The sequence below is a fragment of the Pan paniscus genome, chromosome 19 (assembly GCF_029289425.2).
Source record: "Pan paniscus chromosome 19, NHGRI_mPanPan1-v2.0_pri, whole genome shotgun sequence".
In the NCBI taxonomy this organism is placed as follows: Eukaryota; Metazoa; Chordata; class Mammalia; order Primates; family Hominidae; genus Pan; species Pan paniscus.
Genome location: NC_073268.2, coordinates 79,815,989 through 79,836,253, shown reverse-complemented (window position 1 = coordinate 79,836,253; position 20,265 = coordinate 79,815,989). Strand labels below are relative to the sequence as shown.

Genomic DNA, 20,265 nt, shown 5'->3' with positions numbered 1-20,265 from the left:
GGGAATGGCATGGTAAATAAAAATGAGGTTGCTTCAAGGGTTTAGGACACCTTGAATAAGACTCAGAAGTGGGAAAAAGAGGAAGGAGGAAGGTGGGACTATGCCTGAGAATATAAGGGGACTGTCGCAGAGTGACAGGAGAGCCCATAGGTATGAACTGTGTAGCTAGCAGAACATTCTAAAGACAACAAATAGAAGATGGTGTTTGATCATTCCATGAACACCTCACTAAAGGACTCTGGGTAGAAGTTAGCTGTGGCTAACAAAACAATATGAAAAATTACCAGGAAACCATGTGCATCAAGATTTCAGTGACTGGAAGATAGGAGATCAGTAGAAAAATAAGTTACAAAAGTCCACCCACAAATTATCTCAATAAAAGATCTGGCAAGTGGATTCAACAATGCAGGGAAGAGGTGAAGCAGGGAGAGGGGTTGCTTTAGTTTGTTACATGGGAATGTAAGGTAAGAAATGGCACACTGGATCACCAAGAACATCCTGTCCAGTCCTCTGTTTTAATGGTGGTACCAAGAGATATTTGCATGGAAGACCATGATAGTTATGATAGCTGTGAAAGCATCAGAGGTGATTTAATTAAATTTACAGCTTTACCATCCATGAATTTATTAAAGCCCTTTTTAAAATCTGCTTTGAAGCTACACAATTTCAGAATAATAGATGCCACATATATCATCTTTTTTGTTTTTGAGACAGGGTCTTGCTCAATGAGTGCAGTGGTGCAATCATAGCTCATCGCAGCCTGGAATTCCTTGGCTCAAGTGATCCTCCCACCTCAGCCTCCCAGGTAGGTGGAATTGCAGGCATTTGCCACCACGACTGATTTTAAAACTTTTGTAGAGATTGGGGTCTTGCTATGTTACCCAGGCTGGTTTATCACTTGTTATACAAATTATTTCTTTTTTGTTCTAAGATAATGCTCAATATTCAAGGAGTTCATCCAAATTGAGATTAGGTGAATAAATCTGTGTCTTCATTATCCATGCTCTTAAACGCTTTAAAGACTCTGATTATATATGCTTAGGCTGTCTTTCCTAACTAAAGAGTTCCAAACTTTTTTTTTTTTTTTTTTGAGACGGAGTTTCGCTCATCGCCCAGGCTGGAGTGCAATGGCACAATCTCGGCTCACTGCAACCTCCGCCTCCCAGGTTCAAGCAATTCTCCTGCCTCAGCCTCCCGAGTAGCTGGGATTGCGGGCATGCGCCACCACGCTCAGCTAATTTTGTATTTTCAGTAGACAGGGTTTCACCATGTTGGTCAGGCTGGTATCAAATTCCTGACCTCAAGGGATCCACCTACCTCAGCCTCCCAAAGTGCTGGGATTACAGGCATGAGCCACCACGCCTGGCCAAGCATTGTAAACTTTTACACTGTTCATATATGAAAGTGACTCCAACTCCTTGAAAATTTTGTCTTCTGGACATTTGCTAGCTCAGTTGTCTTCAAAGCTGCAGGGAACAGAATGATACAACATCTCACAAGTTCTCCTCATGGACAGTATTATACTTTCTGCTTGGCTTCTAATGATTTCCAACCATGGAGGCACCTGGGTGAGGTTTCCCAAGGACTACAATAATTCTAAGAACCCTCTTCTGGGGCCGGGCGTGGTGGCTCACAACTGTAATCCCAGCACTTTGGGAGGCCAAGGCGGTCAGATCATTTGAAGTTTAAGAGTTCGAGACCAGCCCGGCCAACATGGTGAGGACCCCCCCCACCCCCACCCCGCCTCCACTAAAAATACGAAAATTAACCGGGCGTAGTGGCGCACGCCTGTAATCCCAGCTACTAGGGAGGCTGAGGCAGGAGAATCGCTTGAACCCGGGAGATGGAGGCTGTGGTGAGCTGAGATTGCGCCACTGCACTCCAACCTGGGTGACAGAGTGAGACTCCATCAAAAAAAAAAAAAAAAAATCCCTCTTCTGGATGGTGACTGACAGGCACTAGACTACAAGTCAGAACATCTGGATTTCAGACCAGCTCTGTCACTACACACTGCCTCACCTGAGCAGTCACCCTAAGTCTCAGTTTCCCCAGATGTAGACTGGAGATAATAGACGCCTGCCCTGGTACCCTCAGAGTTGTAAAAATCAAGTGAAAGATAAAAACACTTTTTATGTGCTAGGTGTTGTTATTATTACTATTATTCGAGACAGGGTCTTACTCTGTCACCCAGGCTGGAGTGCAGTGTTGCAATCTTGGCTCACTGCGGCCTCAACCTCCCGGGCTCAGGTGATTCTCCCACCTCAGCCACTCAAGTAGCTAAGACCACAGGCACGCACCACACCTGGCTAATTTTCGTTTTTTTTTTTTTTTTTTTTTTCAATAGAGACAGGGTTTCGCCATGTTGCTCAGGCTGGTCTCAAACTCCTAGGCTCAAGTAATCTGCCTGCCTCAGCCTCCCAAAGTGCTGAGATTACAGGTGTGAGCCACCATGCCCAGCCCAATGTTATTATTATTGAGATGAGATGGAGTCTCGCTCTGTGGCCCAGGCTGGAGTGCAATGGCGCAATCCTGGCTCACTGCAAGCTCTGCCTCCCGGGTTCACGTCATTCTCCTGCCTCAGCCTCCCAAGTAGCTGGGACTACAGGCACCTGCCACCATGCCCGGCTAATTTTTTGTATTTTTTAGTAGAGATGGGGTTTCACGTGTTAGCCAGGATGGTCTCGATCTCCTGACCTTGTGATCCGCCTGCCTCGGCCTCCCAAAGTGCTGGGATTACAGGCGTGAGCCACCGCGCCTGGCCCAGTGTTATTATTTTTAACAGGGGCCAGAAGAAGCTATTCTGCCCAATCAGGTTTGTTTTATCTTCCTGCACTTGTCCCACTATTTTACAAGGACTGAAAAGAATTACCTTTTAAATTATCCTTGATATTTTTAACTTACAATATTTAGGTGAGAAGATTAGAAGCTTATTTTTGTCAACGCGAATATGAGGTAACAAAACAAAGTGGCTAGGTGTTTAGTTTTTATCGTATACAAATACAAGTTACAAAAGAAGGTTCAGCTTGATATTACTTTATGACAGTGGAAGATCTGAGACTAGAAAGTCCTAAGAAGGTCAAAAGCTGAAAGACAAATGTAAAAGTTAGATGCATAAGCTAAAAGTTGGTGGTCCAAAGCAGAGGCTTAGGACAGCAAAAACTACAGAAGGAGACAATGAAGTATCTTAAAATGATGGTAGAGACCAAGGCTAGAGAGAGGCTTTTCAGACAAAGAGACTGGCCAGATCCGGTGGCTCACACCTGTAATCTCAGCACTTTGAGAAGCTGAGGCGTGCGGATCACTTGAGGTCAGGAGTTTGAGACTGGCCTCGCCAACAGTGCGAAACCCCATCTCTACCAAAAATACAAAAATTAGCCGGGCATGGTGGCATGCACCTGTAATCCCAGCTACTCAGGAGGCTGAGGCAGGAGAATCACTTGAATCTGGGAGGCGGAGGTTGCAATGAGCTGAGATCATACCTGGGTGACAGAGTGAAACTGTGCCTCAAAATAAAAAAAAGAGATAGTTCTGTGATTACCAAAACTCAGGAGTTCTCAAGAATAATATTGAGGCCTCTCAGACATGGCCTTGGCCAAAGTGAGGTGGGAGAGGTAAGACTATGTACCTTGTGAGGAATGAAGACAGAAGGAAAATTAGAAGCTGCCATATAGGGATCAGAAGAATCCAAGGCGGGGTGCAGTGGCTCATGCCTGTAATCCCAGCACTTTGGGAGGCCGAGACAGGCGGATCACCTGAGGTCGGGAGTTCAAGACCAGCCTGACCAACATGGAGAAACTCCGTCTCTACTAAAAAAAAATACAAAATTAGGCGGTTGTGGTGGTGCATGCCTGTAACCCCAGCTACTGGGGAGGCTGAGGCAGGAGAATCACTTGAACCTGGAAGCCAGAGGTTGCAGTGAGCCAAGATCACACCCCTGCACTCCAGCCTGGGCAACAAGAGTGAAACTCTATCTCAAAAAAAAAAAAAAAAAAAAAGAAGAAGAAGAAGAAGAAGAATCCGAAGAGAAGAAAGAGATAGCACAATTCAAAACAGGAACAAGAAGAGAAACAGCCAGGTACGGTGGCTCAAACCTGTAATCCCAGCACTTCGCAAGGCTGAGACAGAAGGATTGCTTGAGCCCAGGAGTTTGAGACCAGCTTGGGCAACATGGCAAGACCCTGTCTCTACAAACAATTAAAAAAAAAAAAAGAAAAGCCAAGCATGGGGGCACACGCCTGTAGTCCCAGTTACTTGTGAGGCTGAGATGGGAGGAAGATAACTTGAGTCTGGGAGGTTGAGGCTGTGGTGAGCTGTCATTGCGTCACTGCACTCCAGCTTGGGTGACAGAGTAAGATCCCATCTCAAAAAAAAAGGGAAATAAAGGAATAGGTGGTAACAAAAGGCAGTGAGGCAACTGCTACAAATGCAGGAAATTCAAAGTGGAGAAACAAAGTGACTGACAGTATCAGCGGAGGTGATGAAGACCAGGTGATATAGTATCCTGGAGCAGTGTACTTAAGGTATGATATCTGGGCTGGTGCCAGTCCACACACTGGTATACTGCTCGTCCTGCTCTTCCACCAAGTAAGTAAAGAAATGGAGAGGGCCCTTTGAAAAACTTTAGAGCAATTTGGCAGAGTGATTTTATGTTTATTGAATCTACTAATGAAAACTGTAGCCTTATAATTTATATACCTCTAGTTTATTTTTCCATTTCACTTCTCAGTTTTTGTATTTAAAAAAAGAACTGGTACAGCCGGGCACAGTGGCTCATGCCTGTAATCCCAGTACTTTGGGAGGCCAAGGCGGGCGGATCACAAGGTCAGGAGTTCAAGACAAGTCTGGCCAACATGGTGAAACCCCTTCTCTACTAAAAATACAAAAATTAGTGGGGCGTGGTGTCGTGCACCTGTAATCCCAGCTTCTCGGGAGGCTGAGGCAGAAGAATTGCTTGAACCCGGGAGGTGGAGGTTGCAGTGAGCCGAGATCACGCCACTGCACTCCGGCCTGGGTGACAGAGTGAGACTCCATCTCCAAAAAAAAAAAAAAAAGTCCATGACAGATTTGAAATCAAAAGAACAAAACTGATATTTCATCACAGATAGTTAGAGAAACACTGTTCTAGAGGTGAGGATTCCTGAGCACAGAGCAATTTTGGATCATAATTCTTCCATTTATTAAGAAGCCTAAAGTCTAGGTGAGGAAGTTCTGGAGGAAAGATTTCATCACCAACATTACCATTGTTACTCTTAAATGTAAATATTTATAAATGTAAAAAACAGGAGCAGTTTCTGTGTCCCAACAGTAGCAAAAATGGTTATTTAATTAAATTATGGTATATCCACTCAAGAGAAACATGTATCCTTACAAATTATAATTACAACATAGAAAAATGTTCATCACAGGCTGGGTGTAGTGGCTCACACTTGTAATCCCAGCACTTTGCAAGGCTAAAGTGGGTGGATCATTTGAGCTCAGGAATTCAAGACCAGCCTGGGCAACACAGTGAGACCCCATCTCTACTAAAAAAATTAAAAAATGGCCGGGCACAGTGGCTCACGCCTGTAATCCCAACACTTAGGGAGTCCGAGGCGGGTGGATCACCTGAGGTCAGGAATTTGAGACCAGCCTGACGAACATGGTGAAACCTTGTCTCTACTAAAAAATACAAAAATTAGCCAGGCATGGTGGCGGGCACCTGTAATCCCAGCTACTCGAGAGGCTGAAACAGGAGAATCATTTGAAGCTAGGAGGCGGAGGCTGCAGTGAGCTAAGATCACACCATTGCATTCCAGCCTGGGCAACAAGAGCAAAACTCTGTCTCAAAAAAAAAAAAAAGAAAAGAAATGGTCAGCATGAGCAGCATTCCACCTAAACTTTGTCCTAGTCACTACACCCACACTTATGCTGCCATGTTGGCTGTCCACATAAAGAAAAGGAAAGGCTGTCAAGCATAAGAAAAGGAAATGGTGCCAAGAAACCTTCAGAAACATGCATCTGAAGAAAACTGGTAGAAGAATCAGTAATTGGAAGACAGATACAGATTGCAAGCATTCTTGTGAAATGCGGGCCTCCAGGAATCCTTCAGGAGAGGAAACTGTGCATAAGGGATAATTCCCCACTTCTGACACCCTACAGACTGCCTGCCATTGGGTAAAGCAACAGCTGATAAGTTATAAGAGGCCCCCAACCCATGGCTTTTTCCACTGAACAAAAGGAAAAGTTTGTTTTCTACAAGTGTTCCAAGGGAAAGGCAAGGTGTTATGGGAGTTGGGTTTATAAAGCATGGCAGTCTCAAATCTTTGACAGTCTTTCCTAATCGGCACTGCCAAACGAATCAAATTTCTCTTGTTGGGGTCAAAATCTAATTGAAAAAACATAAATTTAGAGCACAAGAATTTTATTCTTTATCATAAAGTATTTTCCTTCCTCCCTCACCATAAGTCAAATAACCTTTAGATGCAACGTTAACACTGACAATCTGGCTTTTCGGTGAAATCAAATGCAGAATGTTCACTGGCCACTGACAAGTGGGCTGTGCTGTGCTTATGCTCTCAATTTGGCAGTGGCTGAGGAACGAAAATGTCTGTCAAGGAGGCAAGACAAGTTCCTGAAGGAAAGCAAGCTTTGTCTTCAGCTGCCAGACCATGACAAGGGCTACTTACATGGTTTCTGTCCTGGGACAACAGCAATATCCTAAGGCTTTTCATGCTTGAGCTTCTATCCAAAATGTCAATTGCTTTATCAAGATCATCTTGGTTTTTCAGCAGGATGGAGAGCTGTGATACAAGACATAGAAAAGGAAAATAATATAAAACAAGTTTATCTCAATGTTTCACTTTGCAGAAATAAAATAAACAAAAAATAAAAATACGTTTGGAGGAAAACAATCTCACTGGATACTATGGGGTCTTAAAAGATCTAGTTGAAACCATACAGATTTTTTTCTCTAAATGTACAATCCAAAAATTTGTAGTACCTTTACATAGTTGTGCAACCATCATCATAATCCAATTTTAAAACATTTCCAGAACTCCAACAGGATCTCTTGTGCCCATTTATAGTCACTCCTCCTTCCCACCTCCAGCCCCAGGCAACCACTACTCTACTTTCTATCTCTATTGATTTGCCTTTTCTGGACATTTCATTCCATTTAGACTCATACAATTCATACATATTCAATTCAATTCATAAAGATTCAATCTTTTTCATCTAGCTTCTTTCACTTAATGTTTTTTAGTTCATCCATGCTGTAGCATACCTCAGTACCCCGTTGTGAGATACTTTCTGAGAAGAGCTGCCTCTCCAAAAACACCATTTACTTCAAAACATCAAGTTGCAAACAGTTACAGCCCCCATATTCTTTTCCAAATTAAGTAGGATCATGTCCCACTCTACTGCCAATTGTGCTGACATTAATAGAACAAGCAGAAAAGGAAGAGAAGGGGTGGAAGGATGGTCAGAGGATGAAAATTGTTATACAAATAAAAACACAAATTTAGACTGCATAGCACGGTTTAATATCTTTCTGTTTAAGGGCAAAGTCAGTGACTAGAACCTGAAAACGACCTCCTCCATTCTCACGGAGCTTTTCCCCCTTTGCTTGGCACTTCTCTCTCCTGTCGCCATATGAAGGACGTGTTTGCTTTCCCTTCCGTCATGATTGTAAGTTTCCTGAGGCCTCCCCAGCCATGCTGAACTGTGAGTCAATTAAACCTCTTTCCTTTATAAATTACCCAGTCTTGGGCAGTTTTTTACAGCAGCGTGAGAACAGACTAATACACTCATACGTTCCAGTGAAATATTAAATAGAAGGTCCCTGAGGGTACAAATAAGTCTCACTCACTGCAAAAAGCAGAGCATGTTATGAATACTTGGTATTAAGAGATTCATAAGATGCAAACGTATGCCTTGCTTAGGACCTAGCAAATGTCAGATCTTATTCTTATTCTTATTATTTTTTGGAGACAGAGTCTTACTCTGTCGCCCAGGCTGGAGTGCAGTGGCACAATCACAACTTGCTGCAATGTCCACCTCCTGGGTTCAAGTGATTCTCCTGCCTTAGCCTCCAGAGTAGCCGGGATTACAGGTGCACACCACCACTCCCCACTAATTTTTTTTTTTTTTTTAGTAGAGACTGGGTTTTGTCATATTGGTCAGGTTGGTCTTGAACTCCTGACCTCAAGTAATCTGCCCGCCTCAGCCTACCAAACTGGTGGGATTACAGGAGTGAGCCACCATGCCTGGCCAGATTTTATACACGTATGGTAAACACAAAATCAAGCAAAAGTCCAATTAACTTATACAGTTCCCAATTTATAATACAAGATTTTTTTTTTTTGAGACAGCATCTCCCTCTGTTGCCCAGGCTGGAGTGCAGTGGCACAATCTCGGCTCACAGCAACCTCCGCCTCCTGGGCTAAAGTGATCCTCCTGCCTCAGCCTCTCAAGTAGCTGGGATTACAGGCAGGAGCCACCACAACCGACTAATTTTTGTACTTTTTGTAGAGATGGGGTTTCACCATGTTGTCCAGGCTGGTCTTGAACTCCTGAGCTCAAGAGATCTGCCTGCCTCAGCCTCCCAAAGTGCTGGCATTACAGGCATGAACCATCGCGCCTGGCCAAAAACAGTACATATTTAAAATAAAATCTCAAAACTACTTATGGAATGGGAGAATGTTCTGCAAATCATATTATATTGCAAAAGAATTTCTTCCTGCGTGACATTCAAAGTGGGAATAAATAAGAATGGTTGGGAAGGGAGTTAAATAAAAAAAAACAAGTAGGCTGGGGATAGTGGCTCACACCTGTAATCCTAGGAGGCTGTGGCGGGAGGATCACTTGAGGCCAGGAGTTTAAGACCAGCCTGGGCAAAACAGTGAGACCCCCATCTCTACAAAAATTTATTTTTAATTAGCTCAGTGTGGTGGCATGTGCTTATTGTCCCAGTTACTGGGGAAACTGAGGTGGGGGGATCACTTGAACCCAGGATGTCAAGGCTGCAGTGAGCCATGATTGCACACTGCACTCTGGCCTGGGCAACAAAGTGAAACCCTGTCTCAAACCAAAAACAAAAACAAAACTCACAGTGACATATCACTTTACACCTACTAGGATGGCTATTAAAAGAAGAAAATAACAAATGTTGGTAAGGATGGTGGAGAAACTGCAGCCCTCATTGATATGGTTTGGCTGTGTCCCCACCCAAATCCCATATTGATTTGTAGTTCCAATAATCCCCATGTGTCCTGGCAGGGACCCAGTGGGAGGTAAATGAATCACGGGGGTGGTAATTCCATGCTGCTGTTCTCCTGACAGTGAGTGAGTTCTCACGAGATCTGATGGTTTTATAGGGGGCCTTTTCTCATTTGCTTGGCCCTTCTCTCTCCTGTCGCCATGTGAAGGATGTGTTTGCTTTCCCTTCCATCATGATTGTAAGTTTGCTAGGCCTCCCCAGCCATGCTGAACTGTGAGTCAATTAAACCTCTTTCCTTTATTTGTTTATTTTAAAAAAATATAAAATAATTTTTTTAATCGTTTTTTGAGACGGAGTCTCAACTCTGTCTCAAATGAGCTGCAATCTCGGCTCATTGCAACCTCCGCCTCTCAGGTTCAAGTAATTCTTCTGCCTCAGCCTCCTGAGTAGCTGGGACTACAGGTGTGCACCACCATGCCCAGCTAATTTTTATATCAGCAGCAGAGACGGCGTTTCACCATGTTGGCCAGGCTGGTCTCGAACTCCTGACCTCGTGATCTGCCCGCCTCAGCCTCCCAAAGTGCTGGGATTAACAGGCGTGAGTCACTGCACCTAGCCACCTATTTCTTTTATAAATTACCCAGTCTCGGGCAGTGTTTTACAGCAGAGTGAGAATAGACTAATACACTCATAAGTTGCTAGTGGGACTGTAAAATTGTGCAACCATTATAGAAAATCTGGGCAGTTCCTCAAAAAGTTAGAGTTATCTTATGACCCAGCAATTCCACGCCTAGGTATATACCTTACAGAATTGAAAACATATGTTCATTTAAACACTTGTAAACAAATGCTCATAGCAGCACTATTTAATCACCAAAAAATGAAAACAACCCAAATGTCTATCAATAGATGAATAGATACACAAAATGTGGTATATCCATAAATGGAATATTTATTATTCAGCCATAAAATAGAATGACATACTGACAACATGCACAGATGACCGTTGAAAACATATGCTTAGTCAAAGAAGCCAGACAAAAAAGGTCACGTACTGTATGATTCCACTACACGAAATGTTCAGAATAGGTAAATCCAAAGAGACAGAAAGATAAGTGCTTACCAAGAGCTGAGAAGAGGAGAGAAAGGCGAATAACTGCTAATAGGTACAGGGTTTCTCTTTGGAGTGATAAAAATGTTCTGGAGGCCAAGTGCGGTGGCTCATGCCTGTAATCCCAGCACTTTGGGAGGCTGAGGCAGGCAGATCGCTTGAGCTCAGGAATTTGAGACCAGCCTGGGCAACATGGCGAAACCCTGCCTCCATAAAAAATACAAAAAAATTAGCTGGGTGTGGTGGTGTGTGCCTGTAGTCCCAGCTACTTGGGTGGCTGAGGCGGGGGAATCGCTTGAGCGCAGGAGGTCAAGGCTGCAGTGAGCCGTGTTTGCGCCACTGCACTCCAGCCTGGGCGACAGAGCAAGACTGTCTCAGAAAAAAACAGAAAATGTTCTGGAATTAGATAGCGGTGTTGGTTGCACAACTCTATCAGCATACTAAAAACCACTGAATGGTATACTTTTAGATGATAAATTTTTTAATCTCAATAAAACTATAAGTACAAAGACATAAATAAATAAAATCTCAGTAGATTTTTCATTTGGGATTCTTAGATCCTGACAGTGCAGGGTTTAAAGGGCAAACAAAAGAACGGAATTGAGGGATTTTAAATTAATCAAATGTAAGTTAGTCAACTCCTGATCATTAACATTAGTAGAGTATGTTAAGACATGTATGAACTAAAATAATAACAATGATTTATATTTGGCTTTAGAATAAAGAAACATCAGGAATTCTTAATGGAAATATTAACTGAAAAAGAAAAGAGTACTAAATGATTCAGAAAAGTCTTTACTAAAAGAAAAATTTTAACTCCTCATCAAATAAAATAAAACTACATAGTGATGATCTGGTTCTCAAAGGGTCATGATGTTGCCCAGCTTTCTTGTCTTGCACCCCTAACTCAATTTCCTCGAGGTACACATTCTTTACTCAGCATAAATACACTGCAAAGCACCAGCCTAAGCTGATTGTAGTCTGTAATATTCTTCTTGGAGCTGGGAAAGCAGCCCAGAAACTGACATTCAAAAGAATTCCTTCCTGGGTGATATTCAAAGTAGAAGTAAATAAGGACCGTTGGGGTGAGTGAGGAGGAGGAGGAGTTAAAGAACTTATTGGAGCAGGTGCTAACATTTGAAACAAATAAGCTCCAATCAGAAGAAACGCTAAGAGAAGAATCCTGCATTTATGACTGTAATAGATGACCTACTCACTGGTTTTTCACACCTCCCTAGCCCCTGCTAAACGCTCTGCTTCTTGTTAAGGCTGTGCTGGGGGGAAAAAAATAAGATACTCCTACAAAATGTAAAGGAGACAGTATAAGCCCTAGCCCTGGTGTCATACCTGATTCCACCATGGAATATTAGAGCTATCTGCACTGAATGAGTAGGGGGAATGGAGATGGCTGAGATGGCTGAGTAATCTCCCATGTAGTAAAAAACAGAAATCCCACAGTTGTTGGAATTAAGAAAAGGGGGTCTAGAAATTGAAAACCTGCAGATGATACTAGAGGAACAAACTTTAAAGGCTCTGGTAAACAGAGAGAAAAAAGGTAGGCATCTGCCCCTCTTGTCCCTGCCCCATCCATCTGCCTTCTCACCTCATTGTTCATGTAATGTAGATCAAGAGGTTGTCCAAATACTGTTGTCACCTTGTGCTCCACATCTTCATATTTCACAGGCCGGCTGAATGCTATAATTCTGAAAAGAAACAGAAAGAAAGGTTGGTTAATTGTATACTTAAAATGTAGGGTTTAAAAAGCAATGGTCTGAGTATATTCTTCCTTTCTTCTCAACATAGGATTCTGTTTTCTTTCACTCAATTTGCCTTTTCCCGATTGTTTCCTTTTTTCCTCTTCTCTACCGTTACCTTTCACCCTCTGAGCATCTATCAGGTTTGACAACAGTACCCACAACTATTGCTCAATCCCAACCATTCATCTACCACTTCAGCTTAGACTCTTCTGCCAATGACAGAAGACGCCACTAGATTTAAAAACTATGTTCCAACGATGAGAACACACAGACACATGGAGGAGGAACAATACACACTGGGGCTGTTGGGACTTGGGGAGAGAGAGTATCAGGAAGAATAGCTAATGCATACTGGGCTTAATATATAGGTGATGGATTAATCTGTGCAGCAAACCACCATGGCACATGTTTAACTATGTAACAAACCTGCACATCCTACACATGTACCCCAGAACTTAAATAAAAGTTGAAAGAAAAAAATTATTTAGGAAATAAGGTAGAAAACATACAGACTGGAGTAGCAGTCCTGAAAACATGGCCTCAACTCCTAAGGGACTCAACTCTAGGACTTGACAGGTCTTTTCCATTGTTCATCTTTGAGATGCCATACGAATCTCCATACTGATTTTCCTCAGAATTAAGATTTTCTACTACAGAGTCACAGGAATTCCCCCTTGAGTTAGTGATATGCCTGATCAGTTTTCTTAACCAGTGACATATCTGTGTATGTAACTAGTATTGACATTGAAGATTTTCTGGAGAGACTCATTAGGTCAGTTCAAAGAACAATTTCTACAAATATAAGGTAGAGTAAGGAGTCATCCAAAGAGGTGTAAAATCTGATTTGTTATTAAATACTTCAGCAAAATTTAAAAGTGGGAATTGATAAAACAAGACTGGGAAAATGTTAGTAATGTTGAAGCTGGGTGACAGGTCCATGGGAGTTCAGTTTAATACTCTGTCTACTTTTGTGTGTGCTTGAAATTTCCATAATAAAAAGTTGTGGGGTTTGTTTGTTTGTTTGTTTCGAAACAGAGTCTCGTTCTGTCACCTAGGCTGGAGTGCAGTGGCATGATAACGGCTCACTGCAGCTTCAACCTCTGGGGCTCAGGCAATCCTCCTGCCTCAGCTTCCCAAGTAGCTGGGACTACTGGCATGCACCGGCTAATTTTTTATTTTTTGTAGGGATGGGCCTCAATAAGTTGCCCAGGCTGATCTCAAACCTCTGAACTCTGGCAATCCTCCCACGTCGGCCTTCCAAAGTGCTGGTATTATAGGTGTAAGCCACCATGCTTGGCCAATAAAAAGTTTGAATGAATGTATTAGGTTGAACTATATGAGACTACTGATGGCCGACCATTTTTGATATATAAAAGTGGCAATTTTATATGGGTTCAACCCAATACTCTAGAACAGAAATGACTAAAAATAATCAGAGATAACTGAAACAGAAAAGAATATAAGAAAGAAACTCATACACACACATACTCTCAAATTTATATAAGAAAATACAGAATTAAAAAAAAAATCTTGGGGGCCAAGCACTTTGGGAGGCCAAGGTAGGAGGCTCGCTTGAGGCTAGGAGCTCAAGATCAGCCTGGGCAAGATAGTGAGCCCTCCTGCCTACTAAACATTTTTTTAAAAAATTAGCCAGGTGTGATAGTACATGCTTATAGTCTAAGCTACTTGGGAGGCTGAGGTGGGAGGATCACTTGAGCCCAGGAGATCAAGGCTGTAGTGAGCTGTGATCATGCCACTATACTCCAGCCTAGGCGACAGAATGAGACCCTGTCTAAAAAAAAAAAAAATCTCTCTCTCTCTCTCTCTCTATAAGAGACAGAGAGAGAGAAGGTCTTCCTAACCATAACATAAAATACAGAAGACAAGCCAGGCAAGATGGCTCATGCCTGTAATCCCAGCGCTTTGGGAGGCTGCGGTGGGTGGATCACCTGAGGTCAGACTAGCCTGGCCAACATGGGAAAACCCCATCTCTACTAAAAATTTAAAAATTACCTGGGTGTGGTGGCACATGCCCTGTAATCCCAGCTACTTGGGAGGCTGAAGCAGGAGAATCACTTGAACCCAGGAGGCAGAGGTTGCAGTGAGCTGAGATCACACCACTGCACTCCAGCCTGGGCAACAGAGCAAGAGACTCTGTCTCAAAAAAATAAATAAATAAACTTCTGATTGCAAAATAAGCCATCAACAAAGTTAAACAAATATCAAACTTTGAGAAAATACTTGTAAAAAATCAATAAAAGACAATCTAATAGAAAAGGCAAAAGATTAGACAATTCACAGAAGAATTGTAAGTGGCTAATAAAACACATGAAAAGATGCCCAATGTGACTGGAGAAATGCCTATTAAAACAACCTTCATCTCTTAGTACACCTAAGCAGGATAAAATCAGACTAGTGTGTGTTGGAGCAAGCAGTATTCAGCCATGGGCCTGCGCAGTTCTTGTCCTCTTCCATGCTGAGAGGAAGAAGTGTGTGGTTCTTTCTCATCTTCCCTGCTCCCCCGGAGTGGGAAGTGGTGTAACCAGAGGAAGAAGCAATAAGCCACAAGAGAGAGGGATCTAAACCATTGGGTTTTAATAAAATCTGACCAGATAATTTCTTTAATGTTCTTCTGTAACAGGTTGGCTCAAATCAGTGAGAAGCATAAAAGCCTTCATCATCTAGAACTGCATCTGCACTATTCAATATGGCAGCCATTAGCCACATATGACTATTTAAATTTAAATTGATTAAACTGAAAATTGGTTCCTGAACAGGTACAGTGGCTCACGCCTATAATCCCAGAACTCTGGAAGGCCAAGGCAGGCGGATAGCTTGAGTCCAGGAGTTTGAAACCAGCCTGGGCAAAATGGCAAAACCCTGTCTCTACAAAAATTACCTGGCTATGGCAGTGTGCCTGTTGTCCCAGGCACCTGGGAGGTTGAGGCAGGAGGACTGCTTGAGCCTAGGAGGTGGAGGCTCCACGATCACACCACTGTACTCCAGCCTGAGCAACAGAGATCCTGTCTATTTTTTTTTTTTTTTTTTGAGATGGAGTCTCACTCTGTCGCCTAGGCTGGAGTGGCACGATCTCGGCTCACTGCAAGCTCCACCTCCCGGGTTCATGCCATTCTCCTGCCTCAGCCTCCCGAGTAGCTGGGACTACAGGTGTGCACCACCACACCCAGCTAATTTTTATATTTTTAGTAGAGACGGGGTTTCACCATGTTGGCCAGGCTGGTCTGGAACTCCTGACCTCAGGTAATCTTCCTGCCTCAGCCTCCCAAAGTGCTGGGATTACAGGCGTGAGCCTCTGTACCTGGCCCAGAGACCCTCTTAAAAGAAAAAGGTTCCTCTGTCTCACCAACCACATTTCAAGTGCTCATTAGCCACATGTACAGCAGCCATATGTGTACTGGACAGCACAGATATAGAACATTTCCATTATAGCAGAAAGTTCTACAGGGCAACATTGATAGACTATTAATATAAACCATAATCTATCCTTCACGCAAAGCCTAACATCTCAAGAAGGTAATTCCTTCCTGTTTTTTTCCTTTGTCCATCACCACCTTTCATTTTTGGAAATTATACTGCTAACCAAATTAGTTTCATCTCCACTAGGAAACCCATTGAGACTGTAATTCTTTTTTCTGTGTGTGTGTGATGGAGTCTCGCTCTGTCCCCCAGGCTGGAGTGCAGTGGCTCGAACTCGGCTCACTGCAACTTCCACCTCCCAGGTTCAAGCGATTCTCCTGCCTTAGCCTCCCGAGTAGCTGGGACTACAGACGCTGGCCACCAAGCCCAGCTAATTTTTGTATTTTTAGTAGAGACAGGGTTTCACCATATTGGTCTCGAACTCCTGACCTTTTTATCTGCCCGCCTCAGCCTCCCAAAGTGCTGGGATTACAGGCGTGAGCCACCACGCCCGGCCCAGACTGTAATTCTTATATTTTTTTCTTCCAAATCAACTGTCCCAAGCAGTGATACTGTTAGGTGCTATCTAGATGGGTTCTCTAGATAGAGGTGTTTCTGAAGCCTTTTGAGAGGATAGCTTTCCATTAATGCCTAATAGCAAATCATACCCCTCCTTCTTCAAGGCCTCAGCAACAGTGCAAAAGGGTCCAGCCTTTCTGGATAAAATACCAGAAGTCCACTCAGATGTCCCTAGCACACTATTGAAAAAGGATCATGATCAGAGATAAATTCTTCTGCATTTGGCCTGGCAATGAGCCATTCAAAACCCACAAAAGCAGCTTGAAAGTCTGGTCAAGATCAGAGGCCAGGACTTCCAGATTGGGTAAGATCTAAGCTGCTGCCATCCTATTGAATAACAGGCATTTTTAGGCCAGTGCTTCAAAGAGAGGTCTAACACCCATGCAACCACCCCCATCAGTGTGTCATTAACATTTCCAAAGGGAAGGAGATCTTAATCTACAATCCTTCTCCCCAGCTCTCCTGGGGCCAAAAGGGAGGACAGTCAGGGGTCTGGTCCCCATATTCTCAAAGTAAAGGGAAAGTCAGCCCACCAGAATGAATACCTGTCATGGGTAAGTGGGAAAAGTCATGACTTCTTTCCCCTTTCCTGTGAATTCTAATTCTATAAGGGCCTACATTTAGATAAATACTGCCCATATTCCAGGTAAAAAGTTAAAAATGCCCACAATGACATTCTCTACAAAATCCTGACGTGAAATACACGAAACTAGAGCTGTGTGGCACAGAGTACTAACTCTGTTGGCTTCCCTGCACCAACTTTATAAAGTCCTCAATTCCACATATAGTACACAAACACTGAAATGCCATGGCTCCTGAAAACAGCTCCGTAAAAAGAGAATGCACCATTTTCAAAACCTTGATAAGCAACGTTCTGCTGCTCAGGGCTTCAGAAGGCCATTCCTGCCTGACCACCTTAAATATTTGTGGTTTCAATCTGGCAGCTTCTCTGAAACCAAACACATACACTTTCTCAGTGTAAGCCTGCTCACTGTAACTGCATACCACTTTGGGAACAGGGAATTCAGGAGAGCCTAACTGCGTAATTGGGCTCCAACACAATTGTGCTTTTGATGGAAAACTCTGCTGCTCTGAGTTTGGCCATCCCTTTAAAACTCAGGTTGGAAAATGTGAAAAGTAGCAACAATGAAGTGACAATTTAACTTCTCTGCTAATGGCAGGACACAGGAAAAGCAGCTGGGGACAGAGCTCAGACCTTCCTCCCTCCAGGCCTGGAACTCACATAGGAGCAGAAGGACCCTGGCTCTGCAGACCACACTTTCCACAATGCTTCCACCGGGTTGCCTCTGACAACTTTGTAGGCTTGTGAATGTGTATTTTAAAGGGAGAATAGTAGCCACAGGTCTCCTCTGGAGCCAGCTGCAAAGTAGGCTGAAAGGTACCAACTGTAGAGAACTACCAGAATCAAGAATGTTTAGAGGTACTAAGGTCCTGTCGTGAGACTCTTAAAGTAGGAAGACCTCATACTAATGGGTATGCTCTTCACCTGTCCAAATGCTCAAAGCAAAGGAAAGCTGGGGGTGGCGGGGGGTAGTATATCAATGGGAAAGAAAGGCAAAGAGTGGAAAAAACACCGAAAGGCACATTTACGTGTACATGTGCCGCACATGCGCAAACATGCAAGGTCCCAAATATCCCATGTCCAGAGTTCTGTATGCTTTCTGAATGTTTTCCCTAAATAACTTCAGAAATTAAGTACAGTCACATTTTTTCTACTGAGAACTTCTACCTTGGCTTCCCACAAAAAATAACAATAATGAAAATACTGACAATGGAGAAAAGGACAGAAGAGTTTTGTAACACTACTTTCACTTCCCTAATGAGGTAAGATTCAGAACACAGACCGAAAAACTCCCTCTTTCTATGTCCTCAAAGGAGCTAAAGTCTTTTACAACTGATGGACTTGGTGCAGCTTCCCATGACCTAGAGACACCATGAAGAAACTTCTAATTCACCAACCTGACCCTTGATGTGGACAAAGCCAGGGCTGCTCTACTGGGAATAGTAATGGCACCATATCACAGGAGAATCCTGCCCTCCCTCTAATGCCCACAGGTGACACAGTGTCAGTGTGTCTGAAAGCCATGACTCTGAGTAGGGCCAGAGTCCTCACTTCCTAATAAAATGTCAGACCTCACAGCAGCAGAATAGAGCAGAACAGTAAAACATCAGCAGTTGAAATGGCTTCCAATGCTAAGATAGGAACAAGGTTCAATTAGTAGGCCAAGACAAGGGTGAAACTTTCCTCCCTTTATGCCCAATCCACCCTATTACCCAGCCAGTGGCCCCACAGGGATCAGGACAGGGGAATGACTTCCATGAACTCAATGCTATCTGAGAACTTTGGCATACATGAACACAACTACTCATCAGAAGGCAGACTTACCGCCTCTCCCCGTTGTGCTCGAACTTGATTCTGACGTCACTCTGCCAAAAAGAATGATAGACAGGTTAGAGAATTCTCTGGAATGTGTCACTCCTGCCATTGCCAAGTAAGCCTTGGGCAGTTCGTTAGCAACATTAGGCATACATCCCTGATGGCTCCTGGTCCAGCTTCTCTTCCCAGATGGGCATGGGCATTCCTTTCCAATGAGTTAAAACTTCCAGTTCTAACATCAGGGACAACAAAGCTCTTAGGGTAAGATCCCTAGGTGGCTGCCCAGCTCAGCTGCTATGCTGTGACATGCTGTTTCTAGCTTCATACACACCCTATTTCTACAATTGGCTCTGGAAGTTTCTCCCACTCTATCACCTCCTGACCAGGATACATTTCCTTGTTGGCTGATGTGACTGAAGACAAAAAAGAAATTTTGCTGCTGATGCTTTCTAGCTATATGACCACAGGCAAGTTACTTATCCTCTGTGAGTCTTAGTTTTTCCATCTGTAGAGTAAGCCTAAACATACCTTGCAGAGTTCTTACAACAACTAAATGTAAGTAAAATATCTGACACATAATAGACATGCAATATTCGGTTTTTGCTGCTGCTGCCACTGGTACCACTATCATTGATTTCCCATAACCCTCCCAAAGCTACCCCACTGGGGGTAAAGTAGGATCTTATACACTGTTCCCAGCCTTTTCCAAAATGACCATCATGAGTAGCCTGTAAACTGCAGTAGAGCAGAGATCAGGTCTATCATGTTTCTTTTTTTTTTTTTTGAGACGGAGTGTCACTCTGTCACCCAGGTTGGAGTGCAGTAGCACAATATCGGCTCACCGCAACCTCCGCCTCCCGGGTTCAAACGATTCTCTTGCCTCAGCCTCCCAAGGTCTATCATGTTTCTATATCCCCAGTGCCAGGCAAAGGAAATGGCATATAATATTTGTGCTTAATAATATTTGTTAAGTGGTTGAATGAATTGAAGAACAGAAGTATAAATATGAGAAATAAGAGGAAGTAGAAATGTTAAAATGACAAAGAACAAATTAAAGAGGAAGAGATATTGCAAAAGGGCAAACAAACAACTTGAGGGAGTTTTAAAAATGACAGGGAAAGGAGAGAGATATTACAGAAGAACAGGTGTAGAGGAAAAGAAAGGTAAGATGGGCAGGAAACCAGCAAATAATAGAGATAAAGGAGAGAATGAAGTCATAGTTGATGAAGAAAAATTATTTTGAAGAAGACAAATTAATAGGCTGTGGCTTGGAAGAAAGAGGACTTAAGAGTATTTGAAGATGAGGAACACATAGCAAACAGACAAGACAACAGAAAAGGGAGTGAGTTTGAAAGGAAGGGTAGATGCCTAAAGGACTCCCTTTTCCCAAGGTATTAAGGGACTAGACTTCTCTTCCAGTTCAATGAATTACAAGAGTGGTTCTAATTTACACTGTAAAAATTATTAAAGACCCCAAAGAGCTTTTGCTTATGTGGATTATATCTATTGTATTTACCATATTCAAAATTAAAACTGAGAAAATTTACTTTATTCATTTAAAATGGCAATTAAAGGCCAGAGGCACAGTGGCTCACAACTGTAATCCCAGCCCCTTGGGAGGCCGAGGCAGGCAGATCACTGGAGGTCAGGAGTTTGAGACCAGCCTGGCCAACATGGTGAAACCTCATCTCTACTTAAAATACAAAAAGTGTGCCGTGAGTAGTGGCGCACACCTGTAATCCCAGCTACTCGGGAGGCTGAGGCAGGAGAATCGCTTGAACCTAGGAGGCAGAGGTTGCAGTGAGCT

General features: G+C 43.2%; 1 protein-coding gene across 5 annotated transcripts in view; it reads right to left on the bottom strand.

Annotated features, from left to right (window-relative positions):
- Nucleotides 1–20,265, bottom strand: part of MAP3K3 (mitogen-activated protein kinase kinase kinase 3) — a 74,371-nt gene that overhangs the window by 32,236 nt on the left and 21,870 nt on the right. For all 5 annotated transcript variants that reach the window (XM_034942691.4, XM_034942692.4, XM_034942693.4 and 2 more), the window contains 3 exons: nt 18,468–18,508; nt 11,911–12,010; nt 6,666–6,779 (listed from right to left, as the gene is read on the bottom strand). In XM_034942691.4, coding sequence (XP_034798582.2) covers nt 6,666–6,779; nt 11,911–12,010; nt 18,468–18,508 — 255 coding nt within the window. The remainder of the gene's footprint in view (nt 1–6,665; nt 6,780–11,910; nt 12,011–18,467; nt 18,509–20,265) is intronic.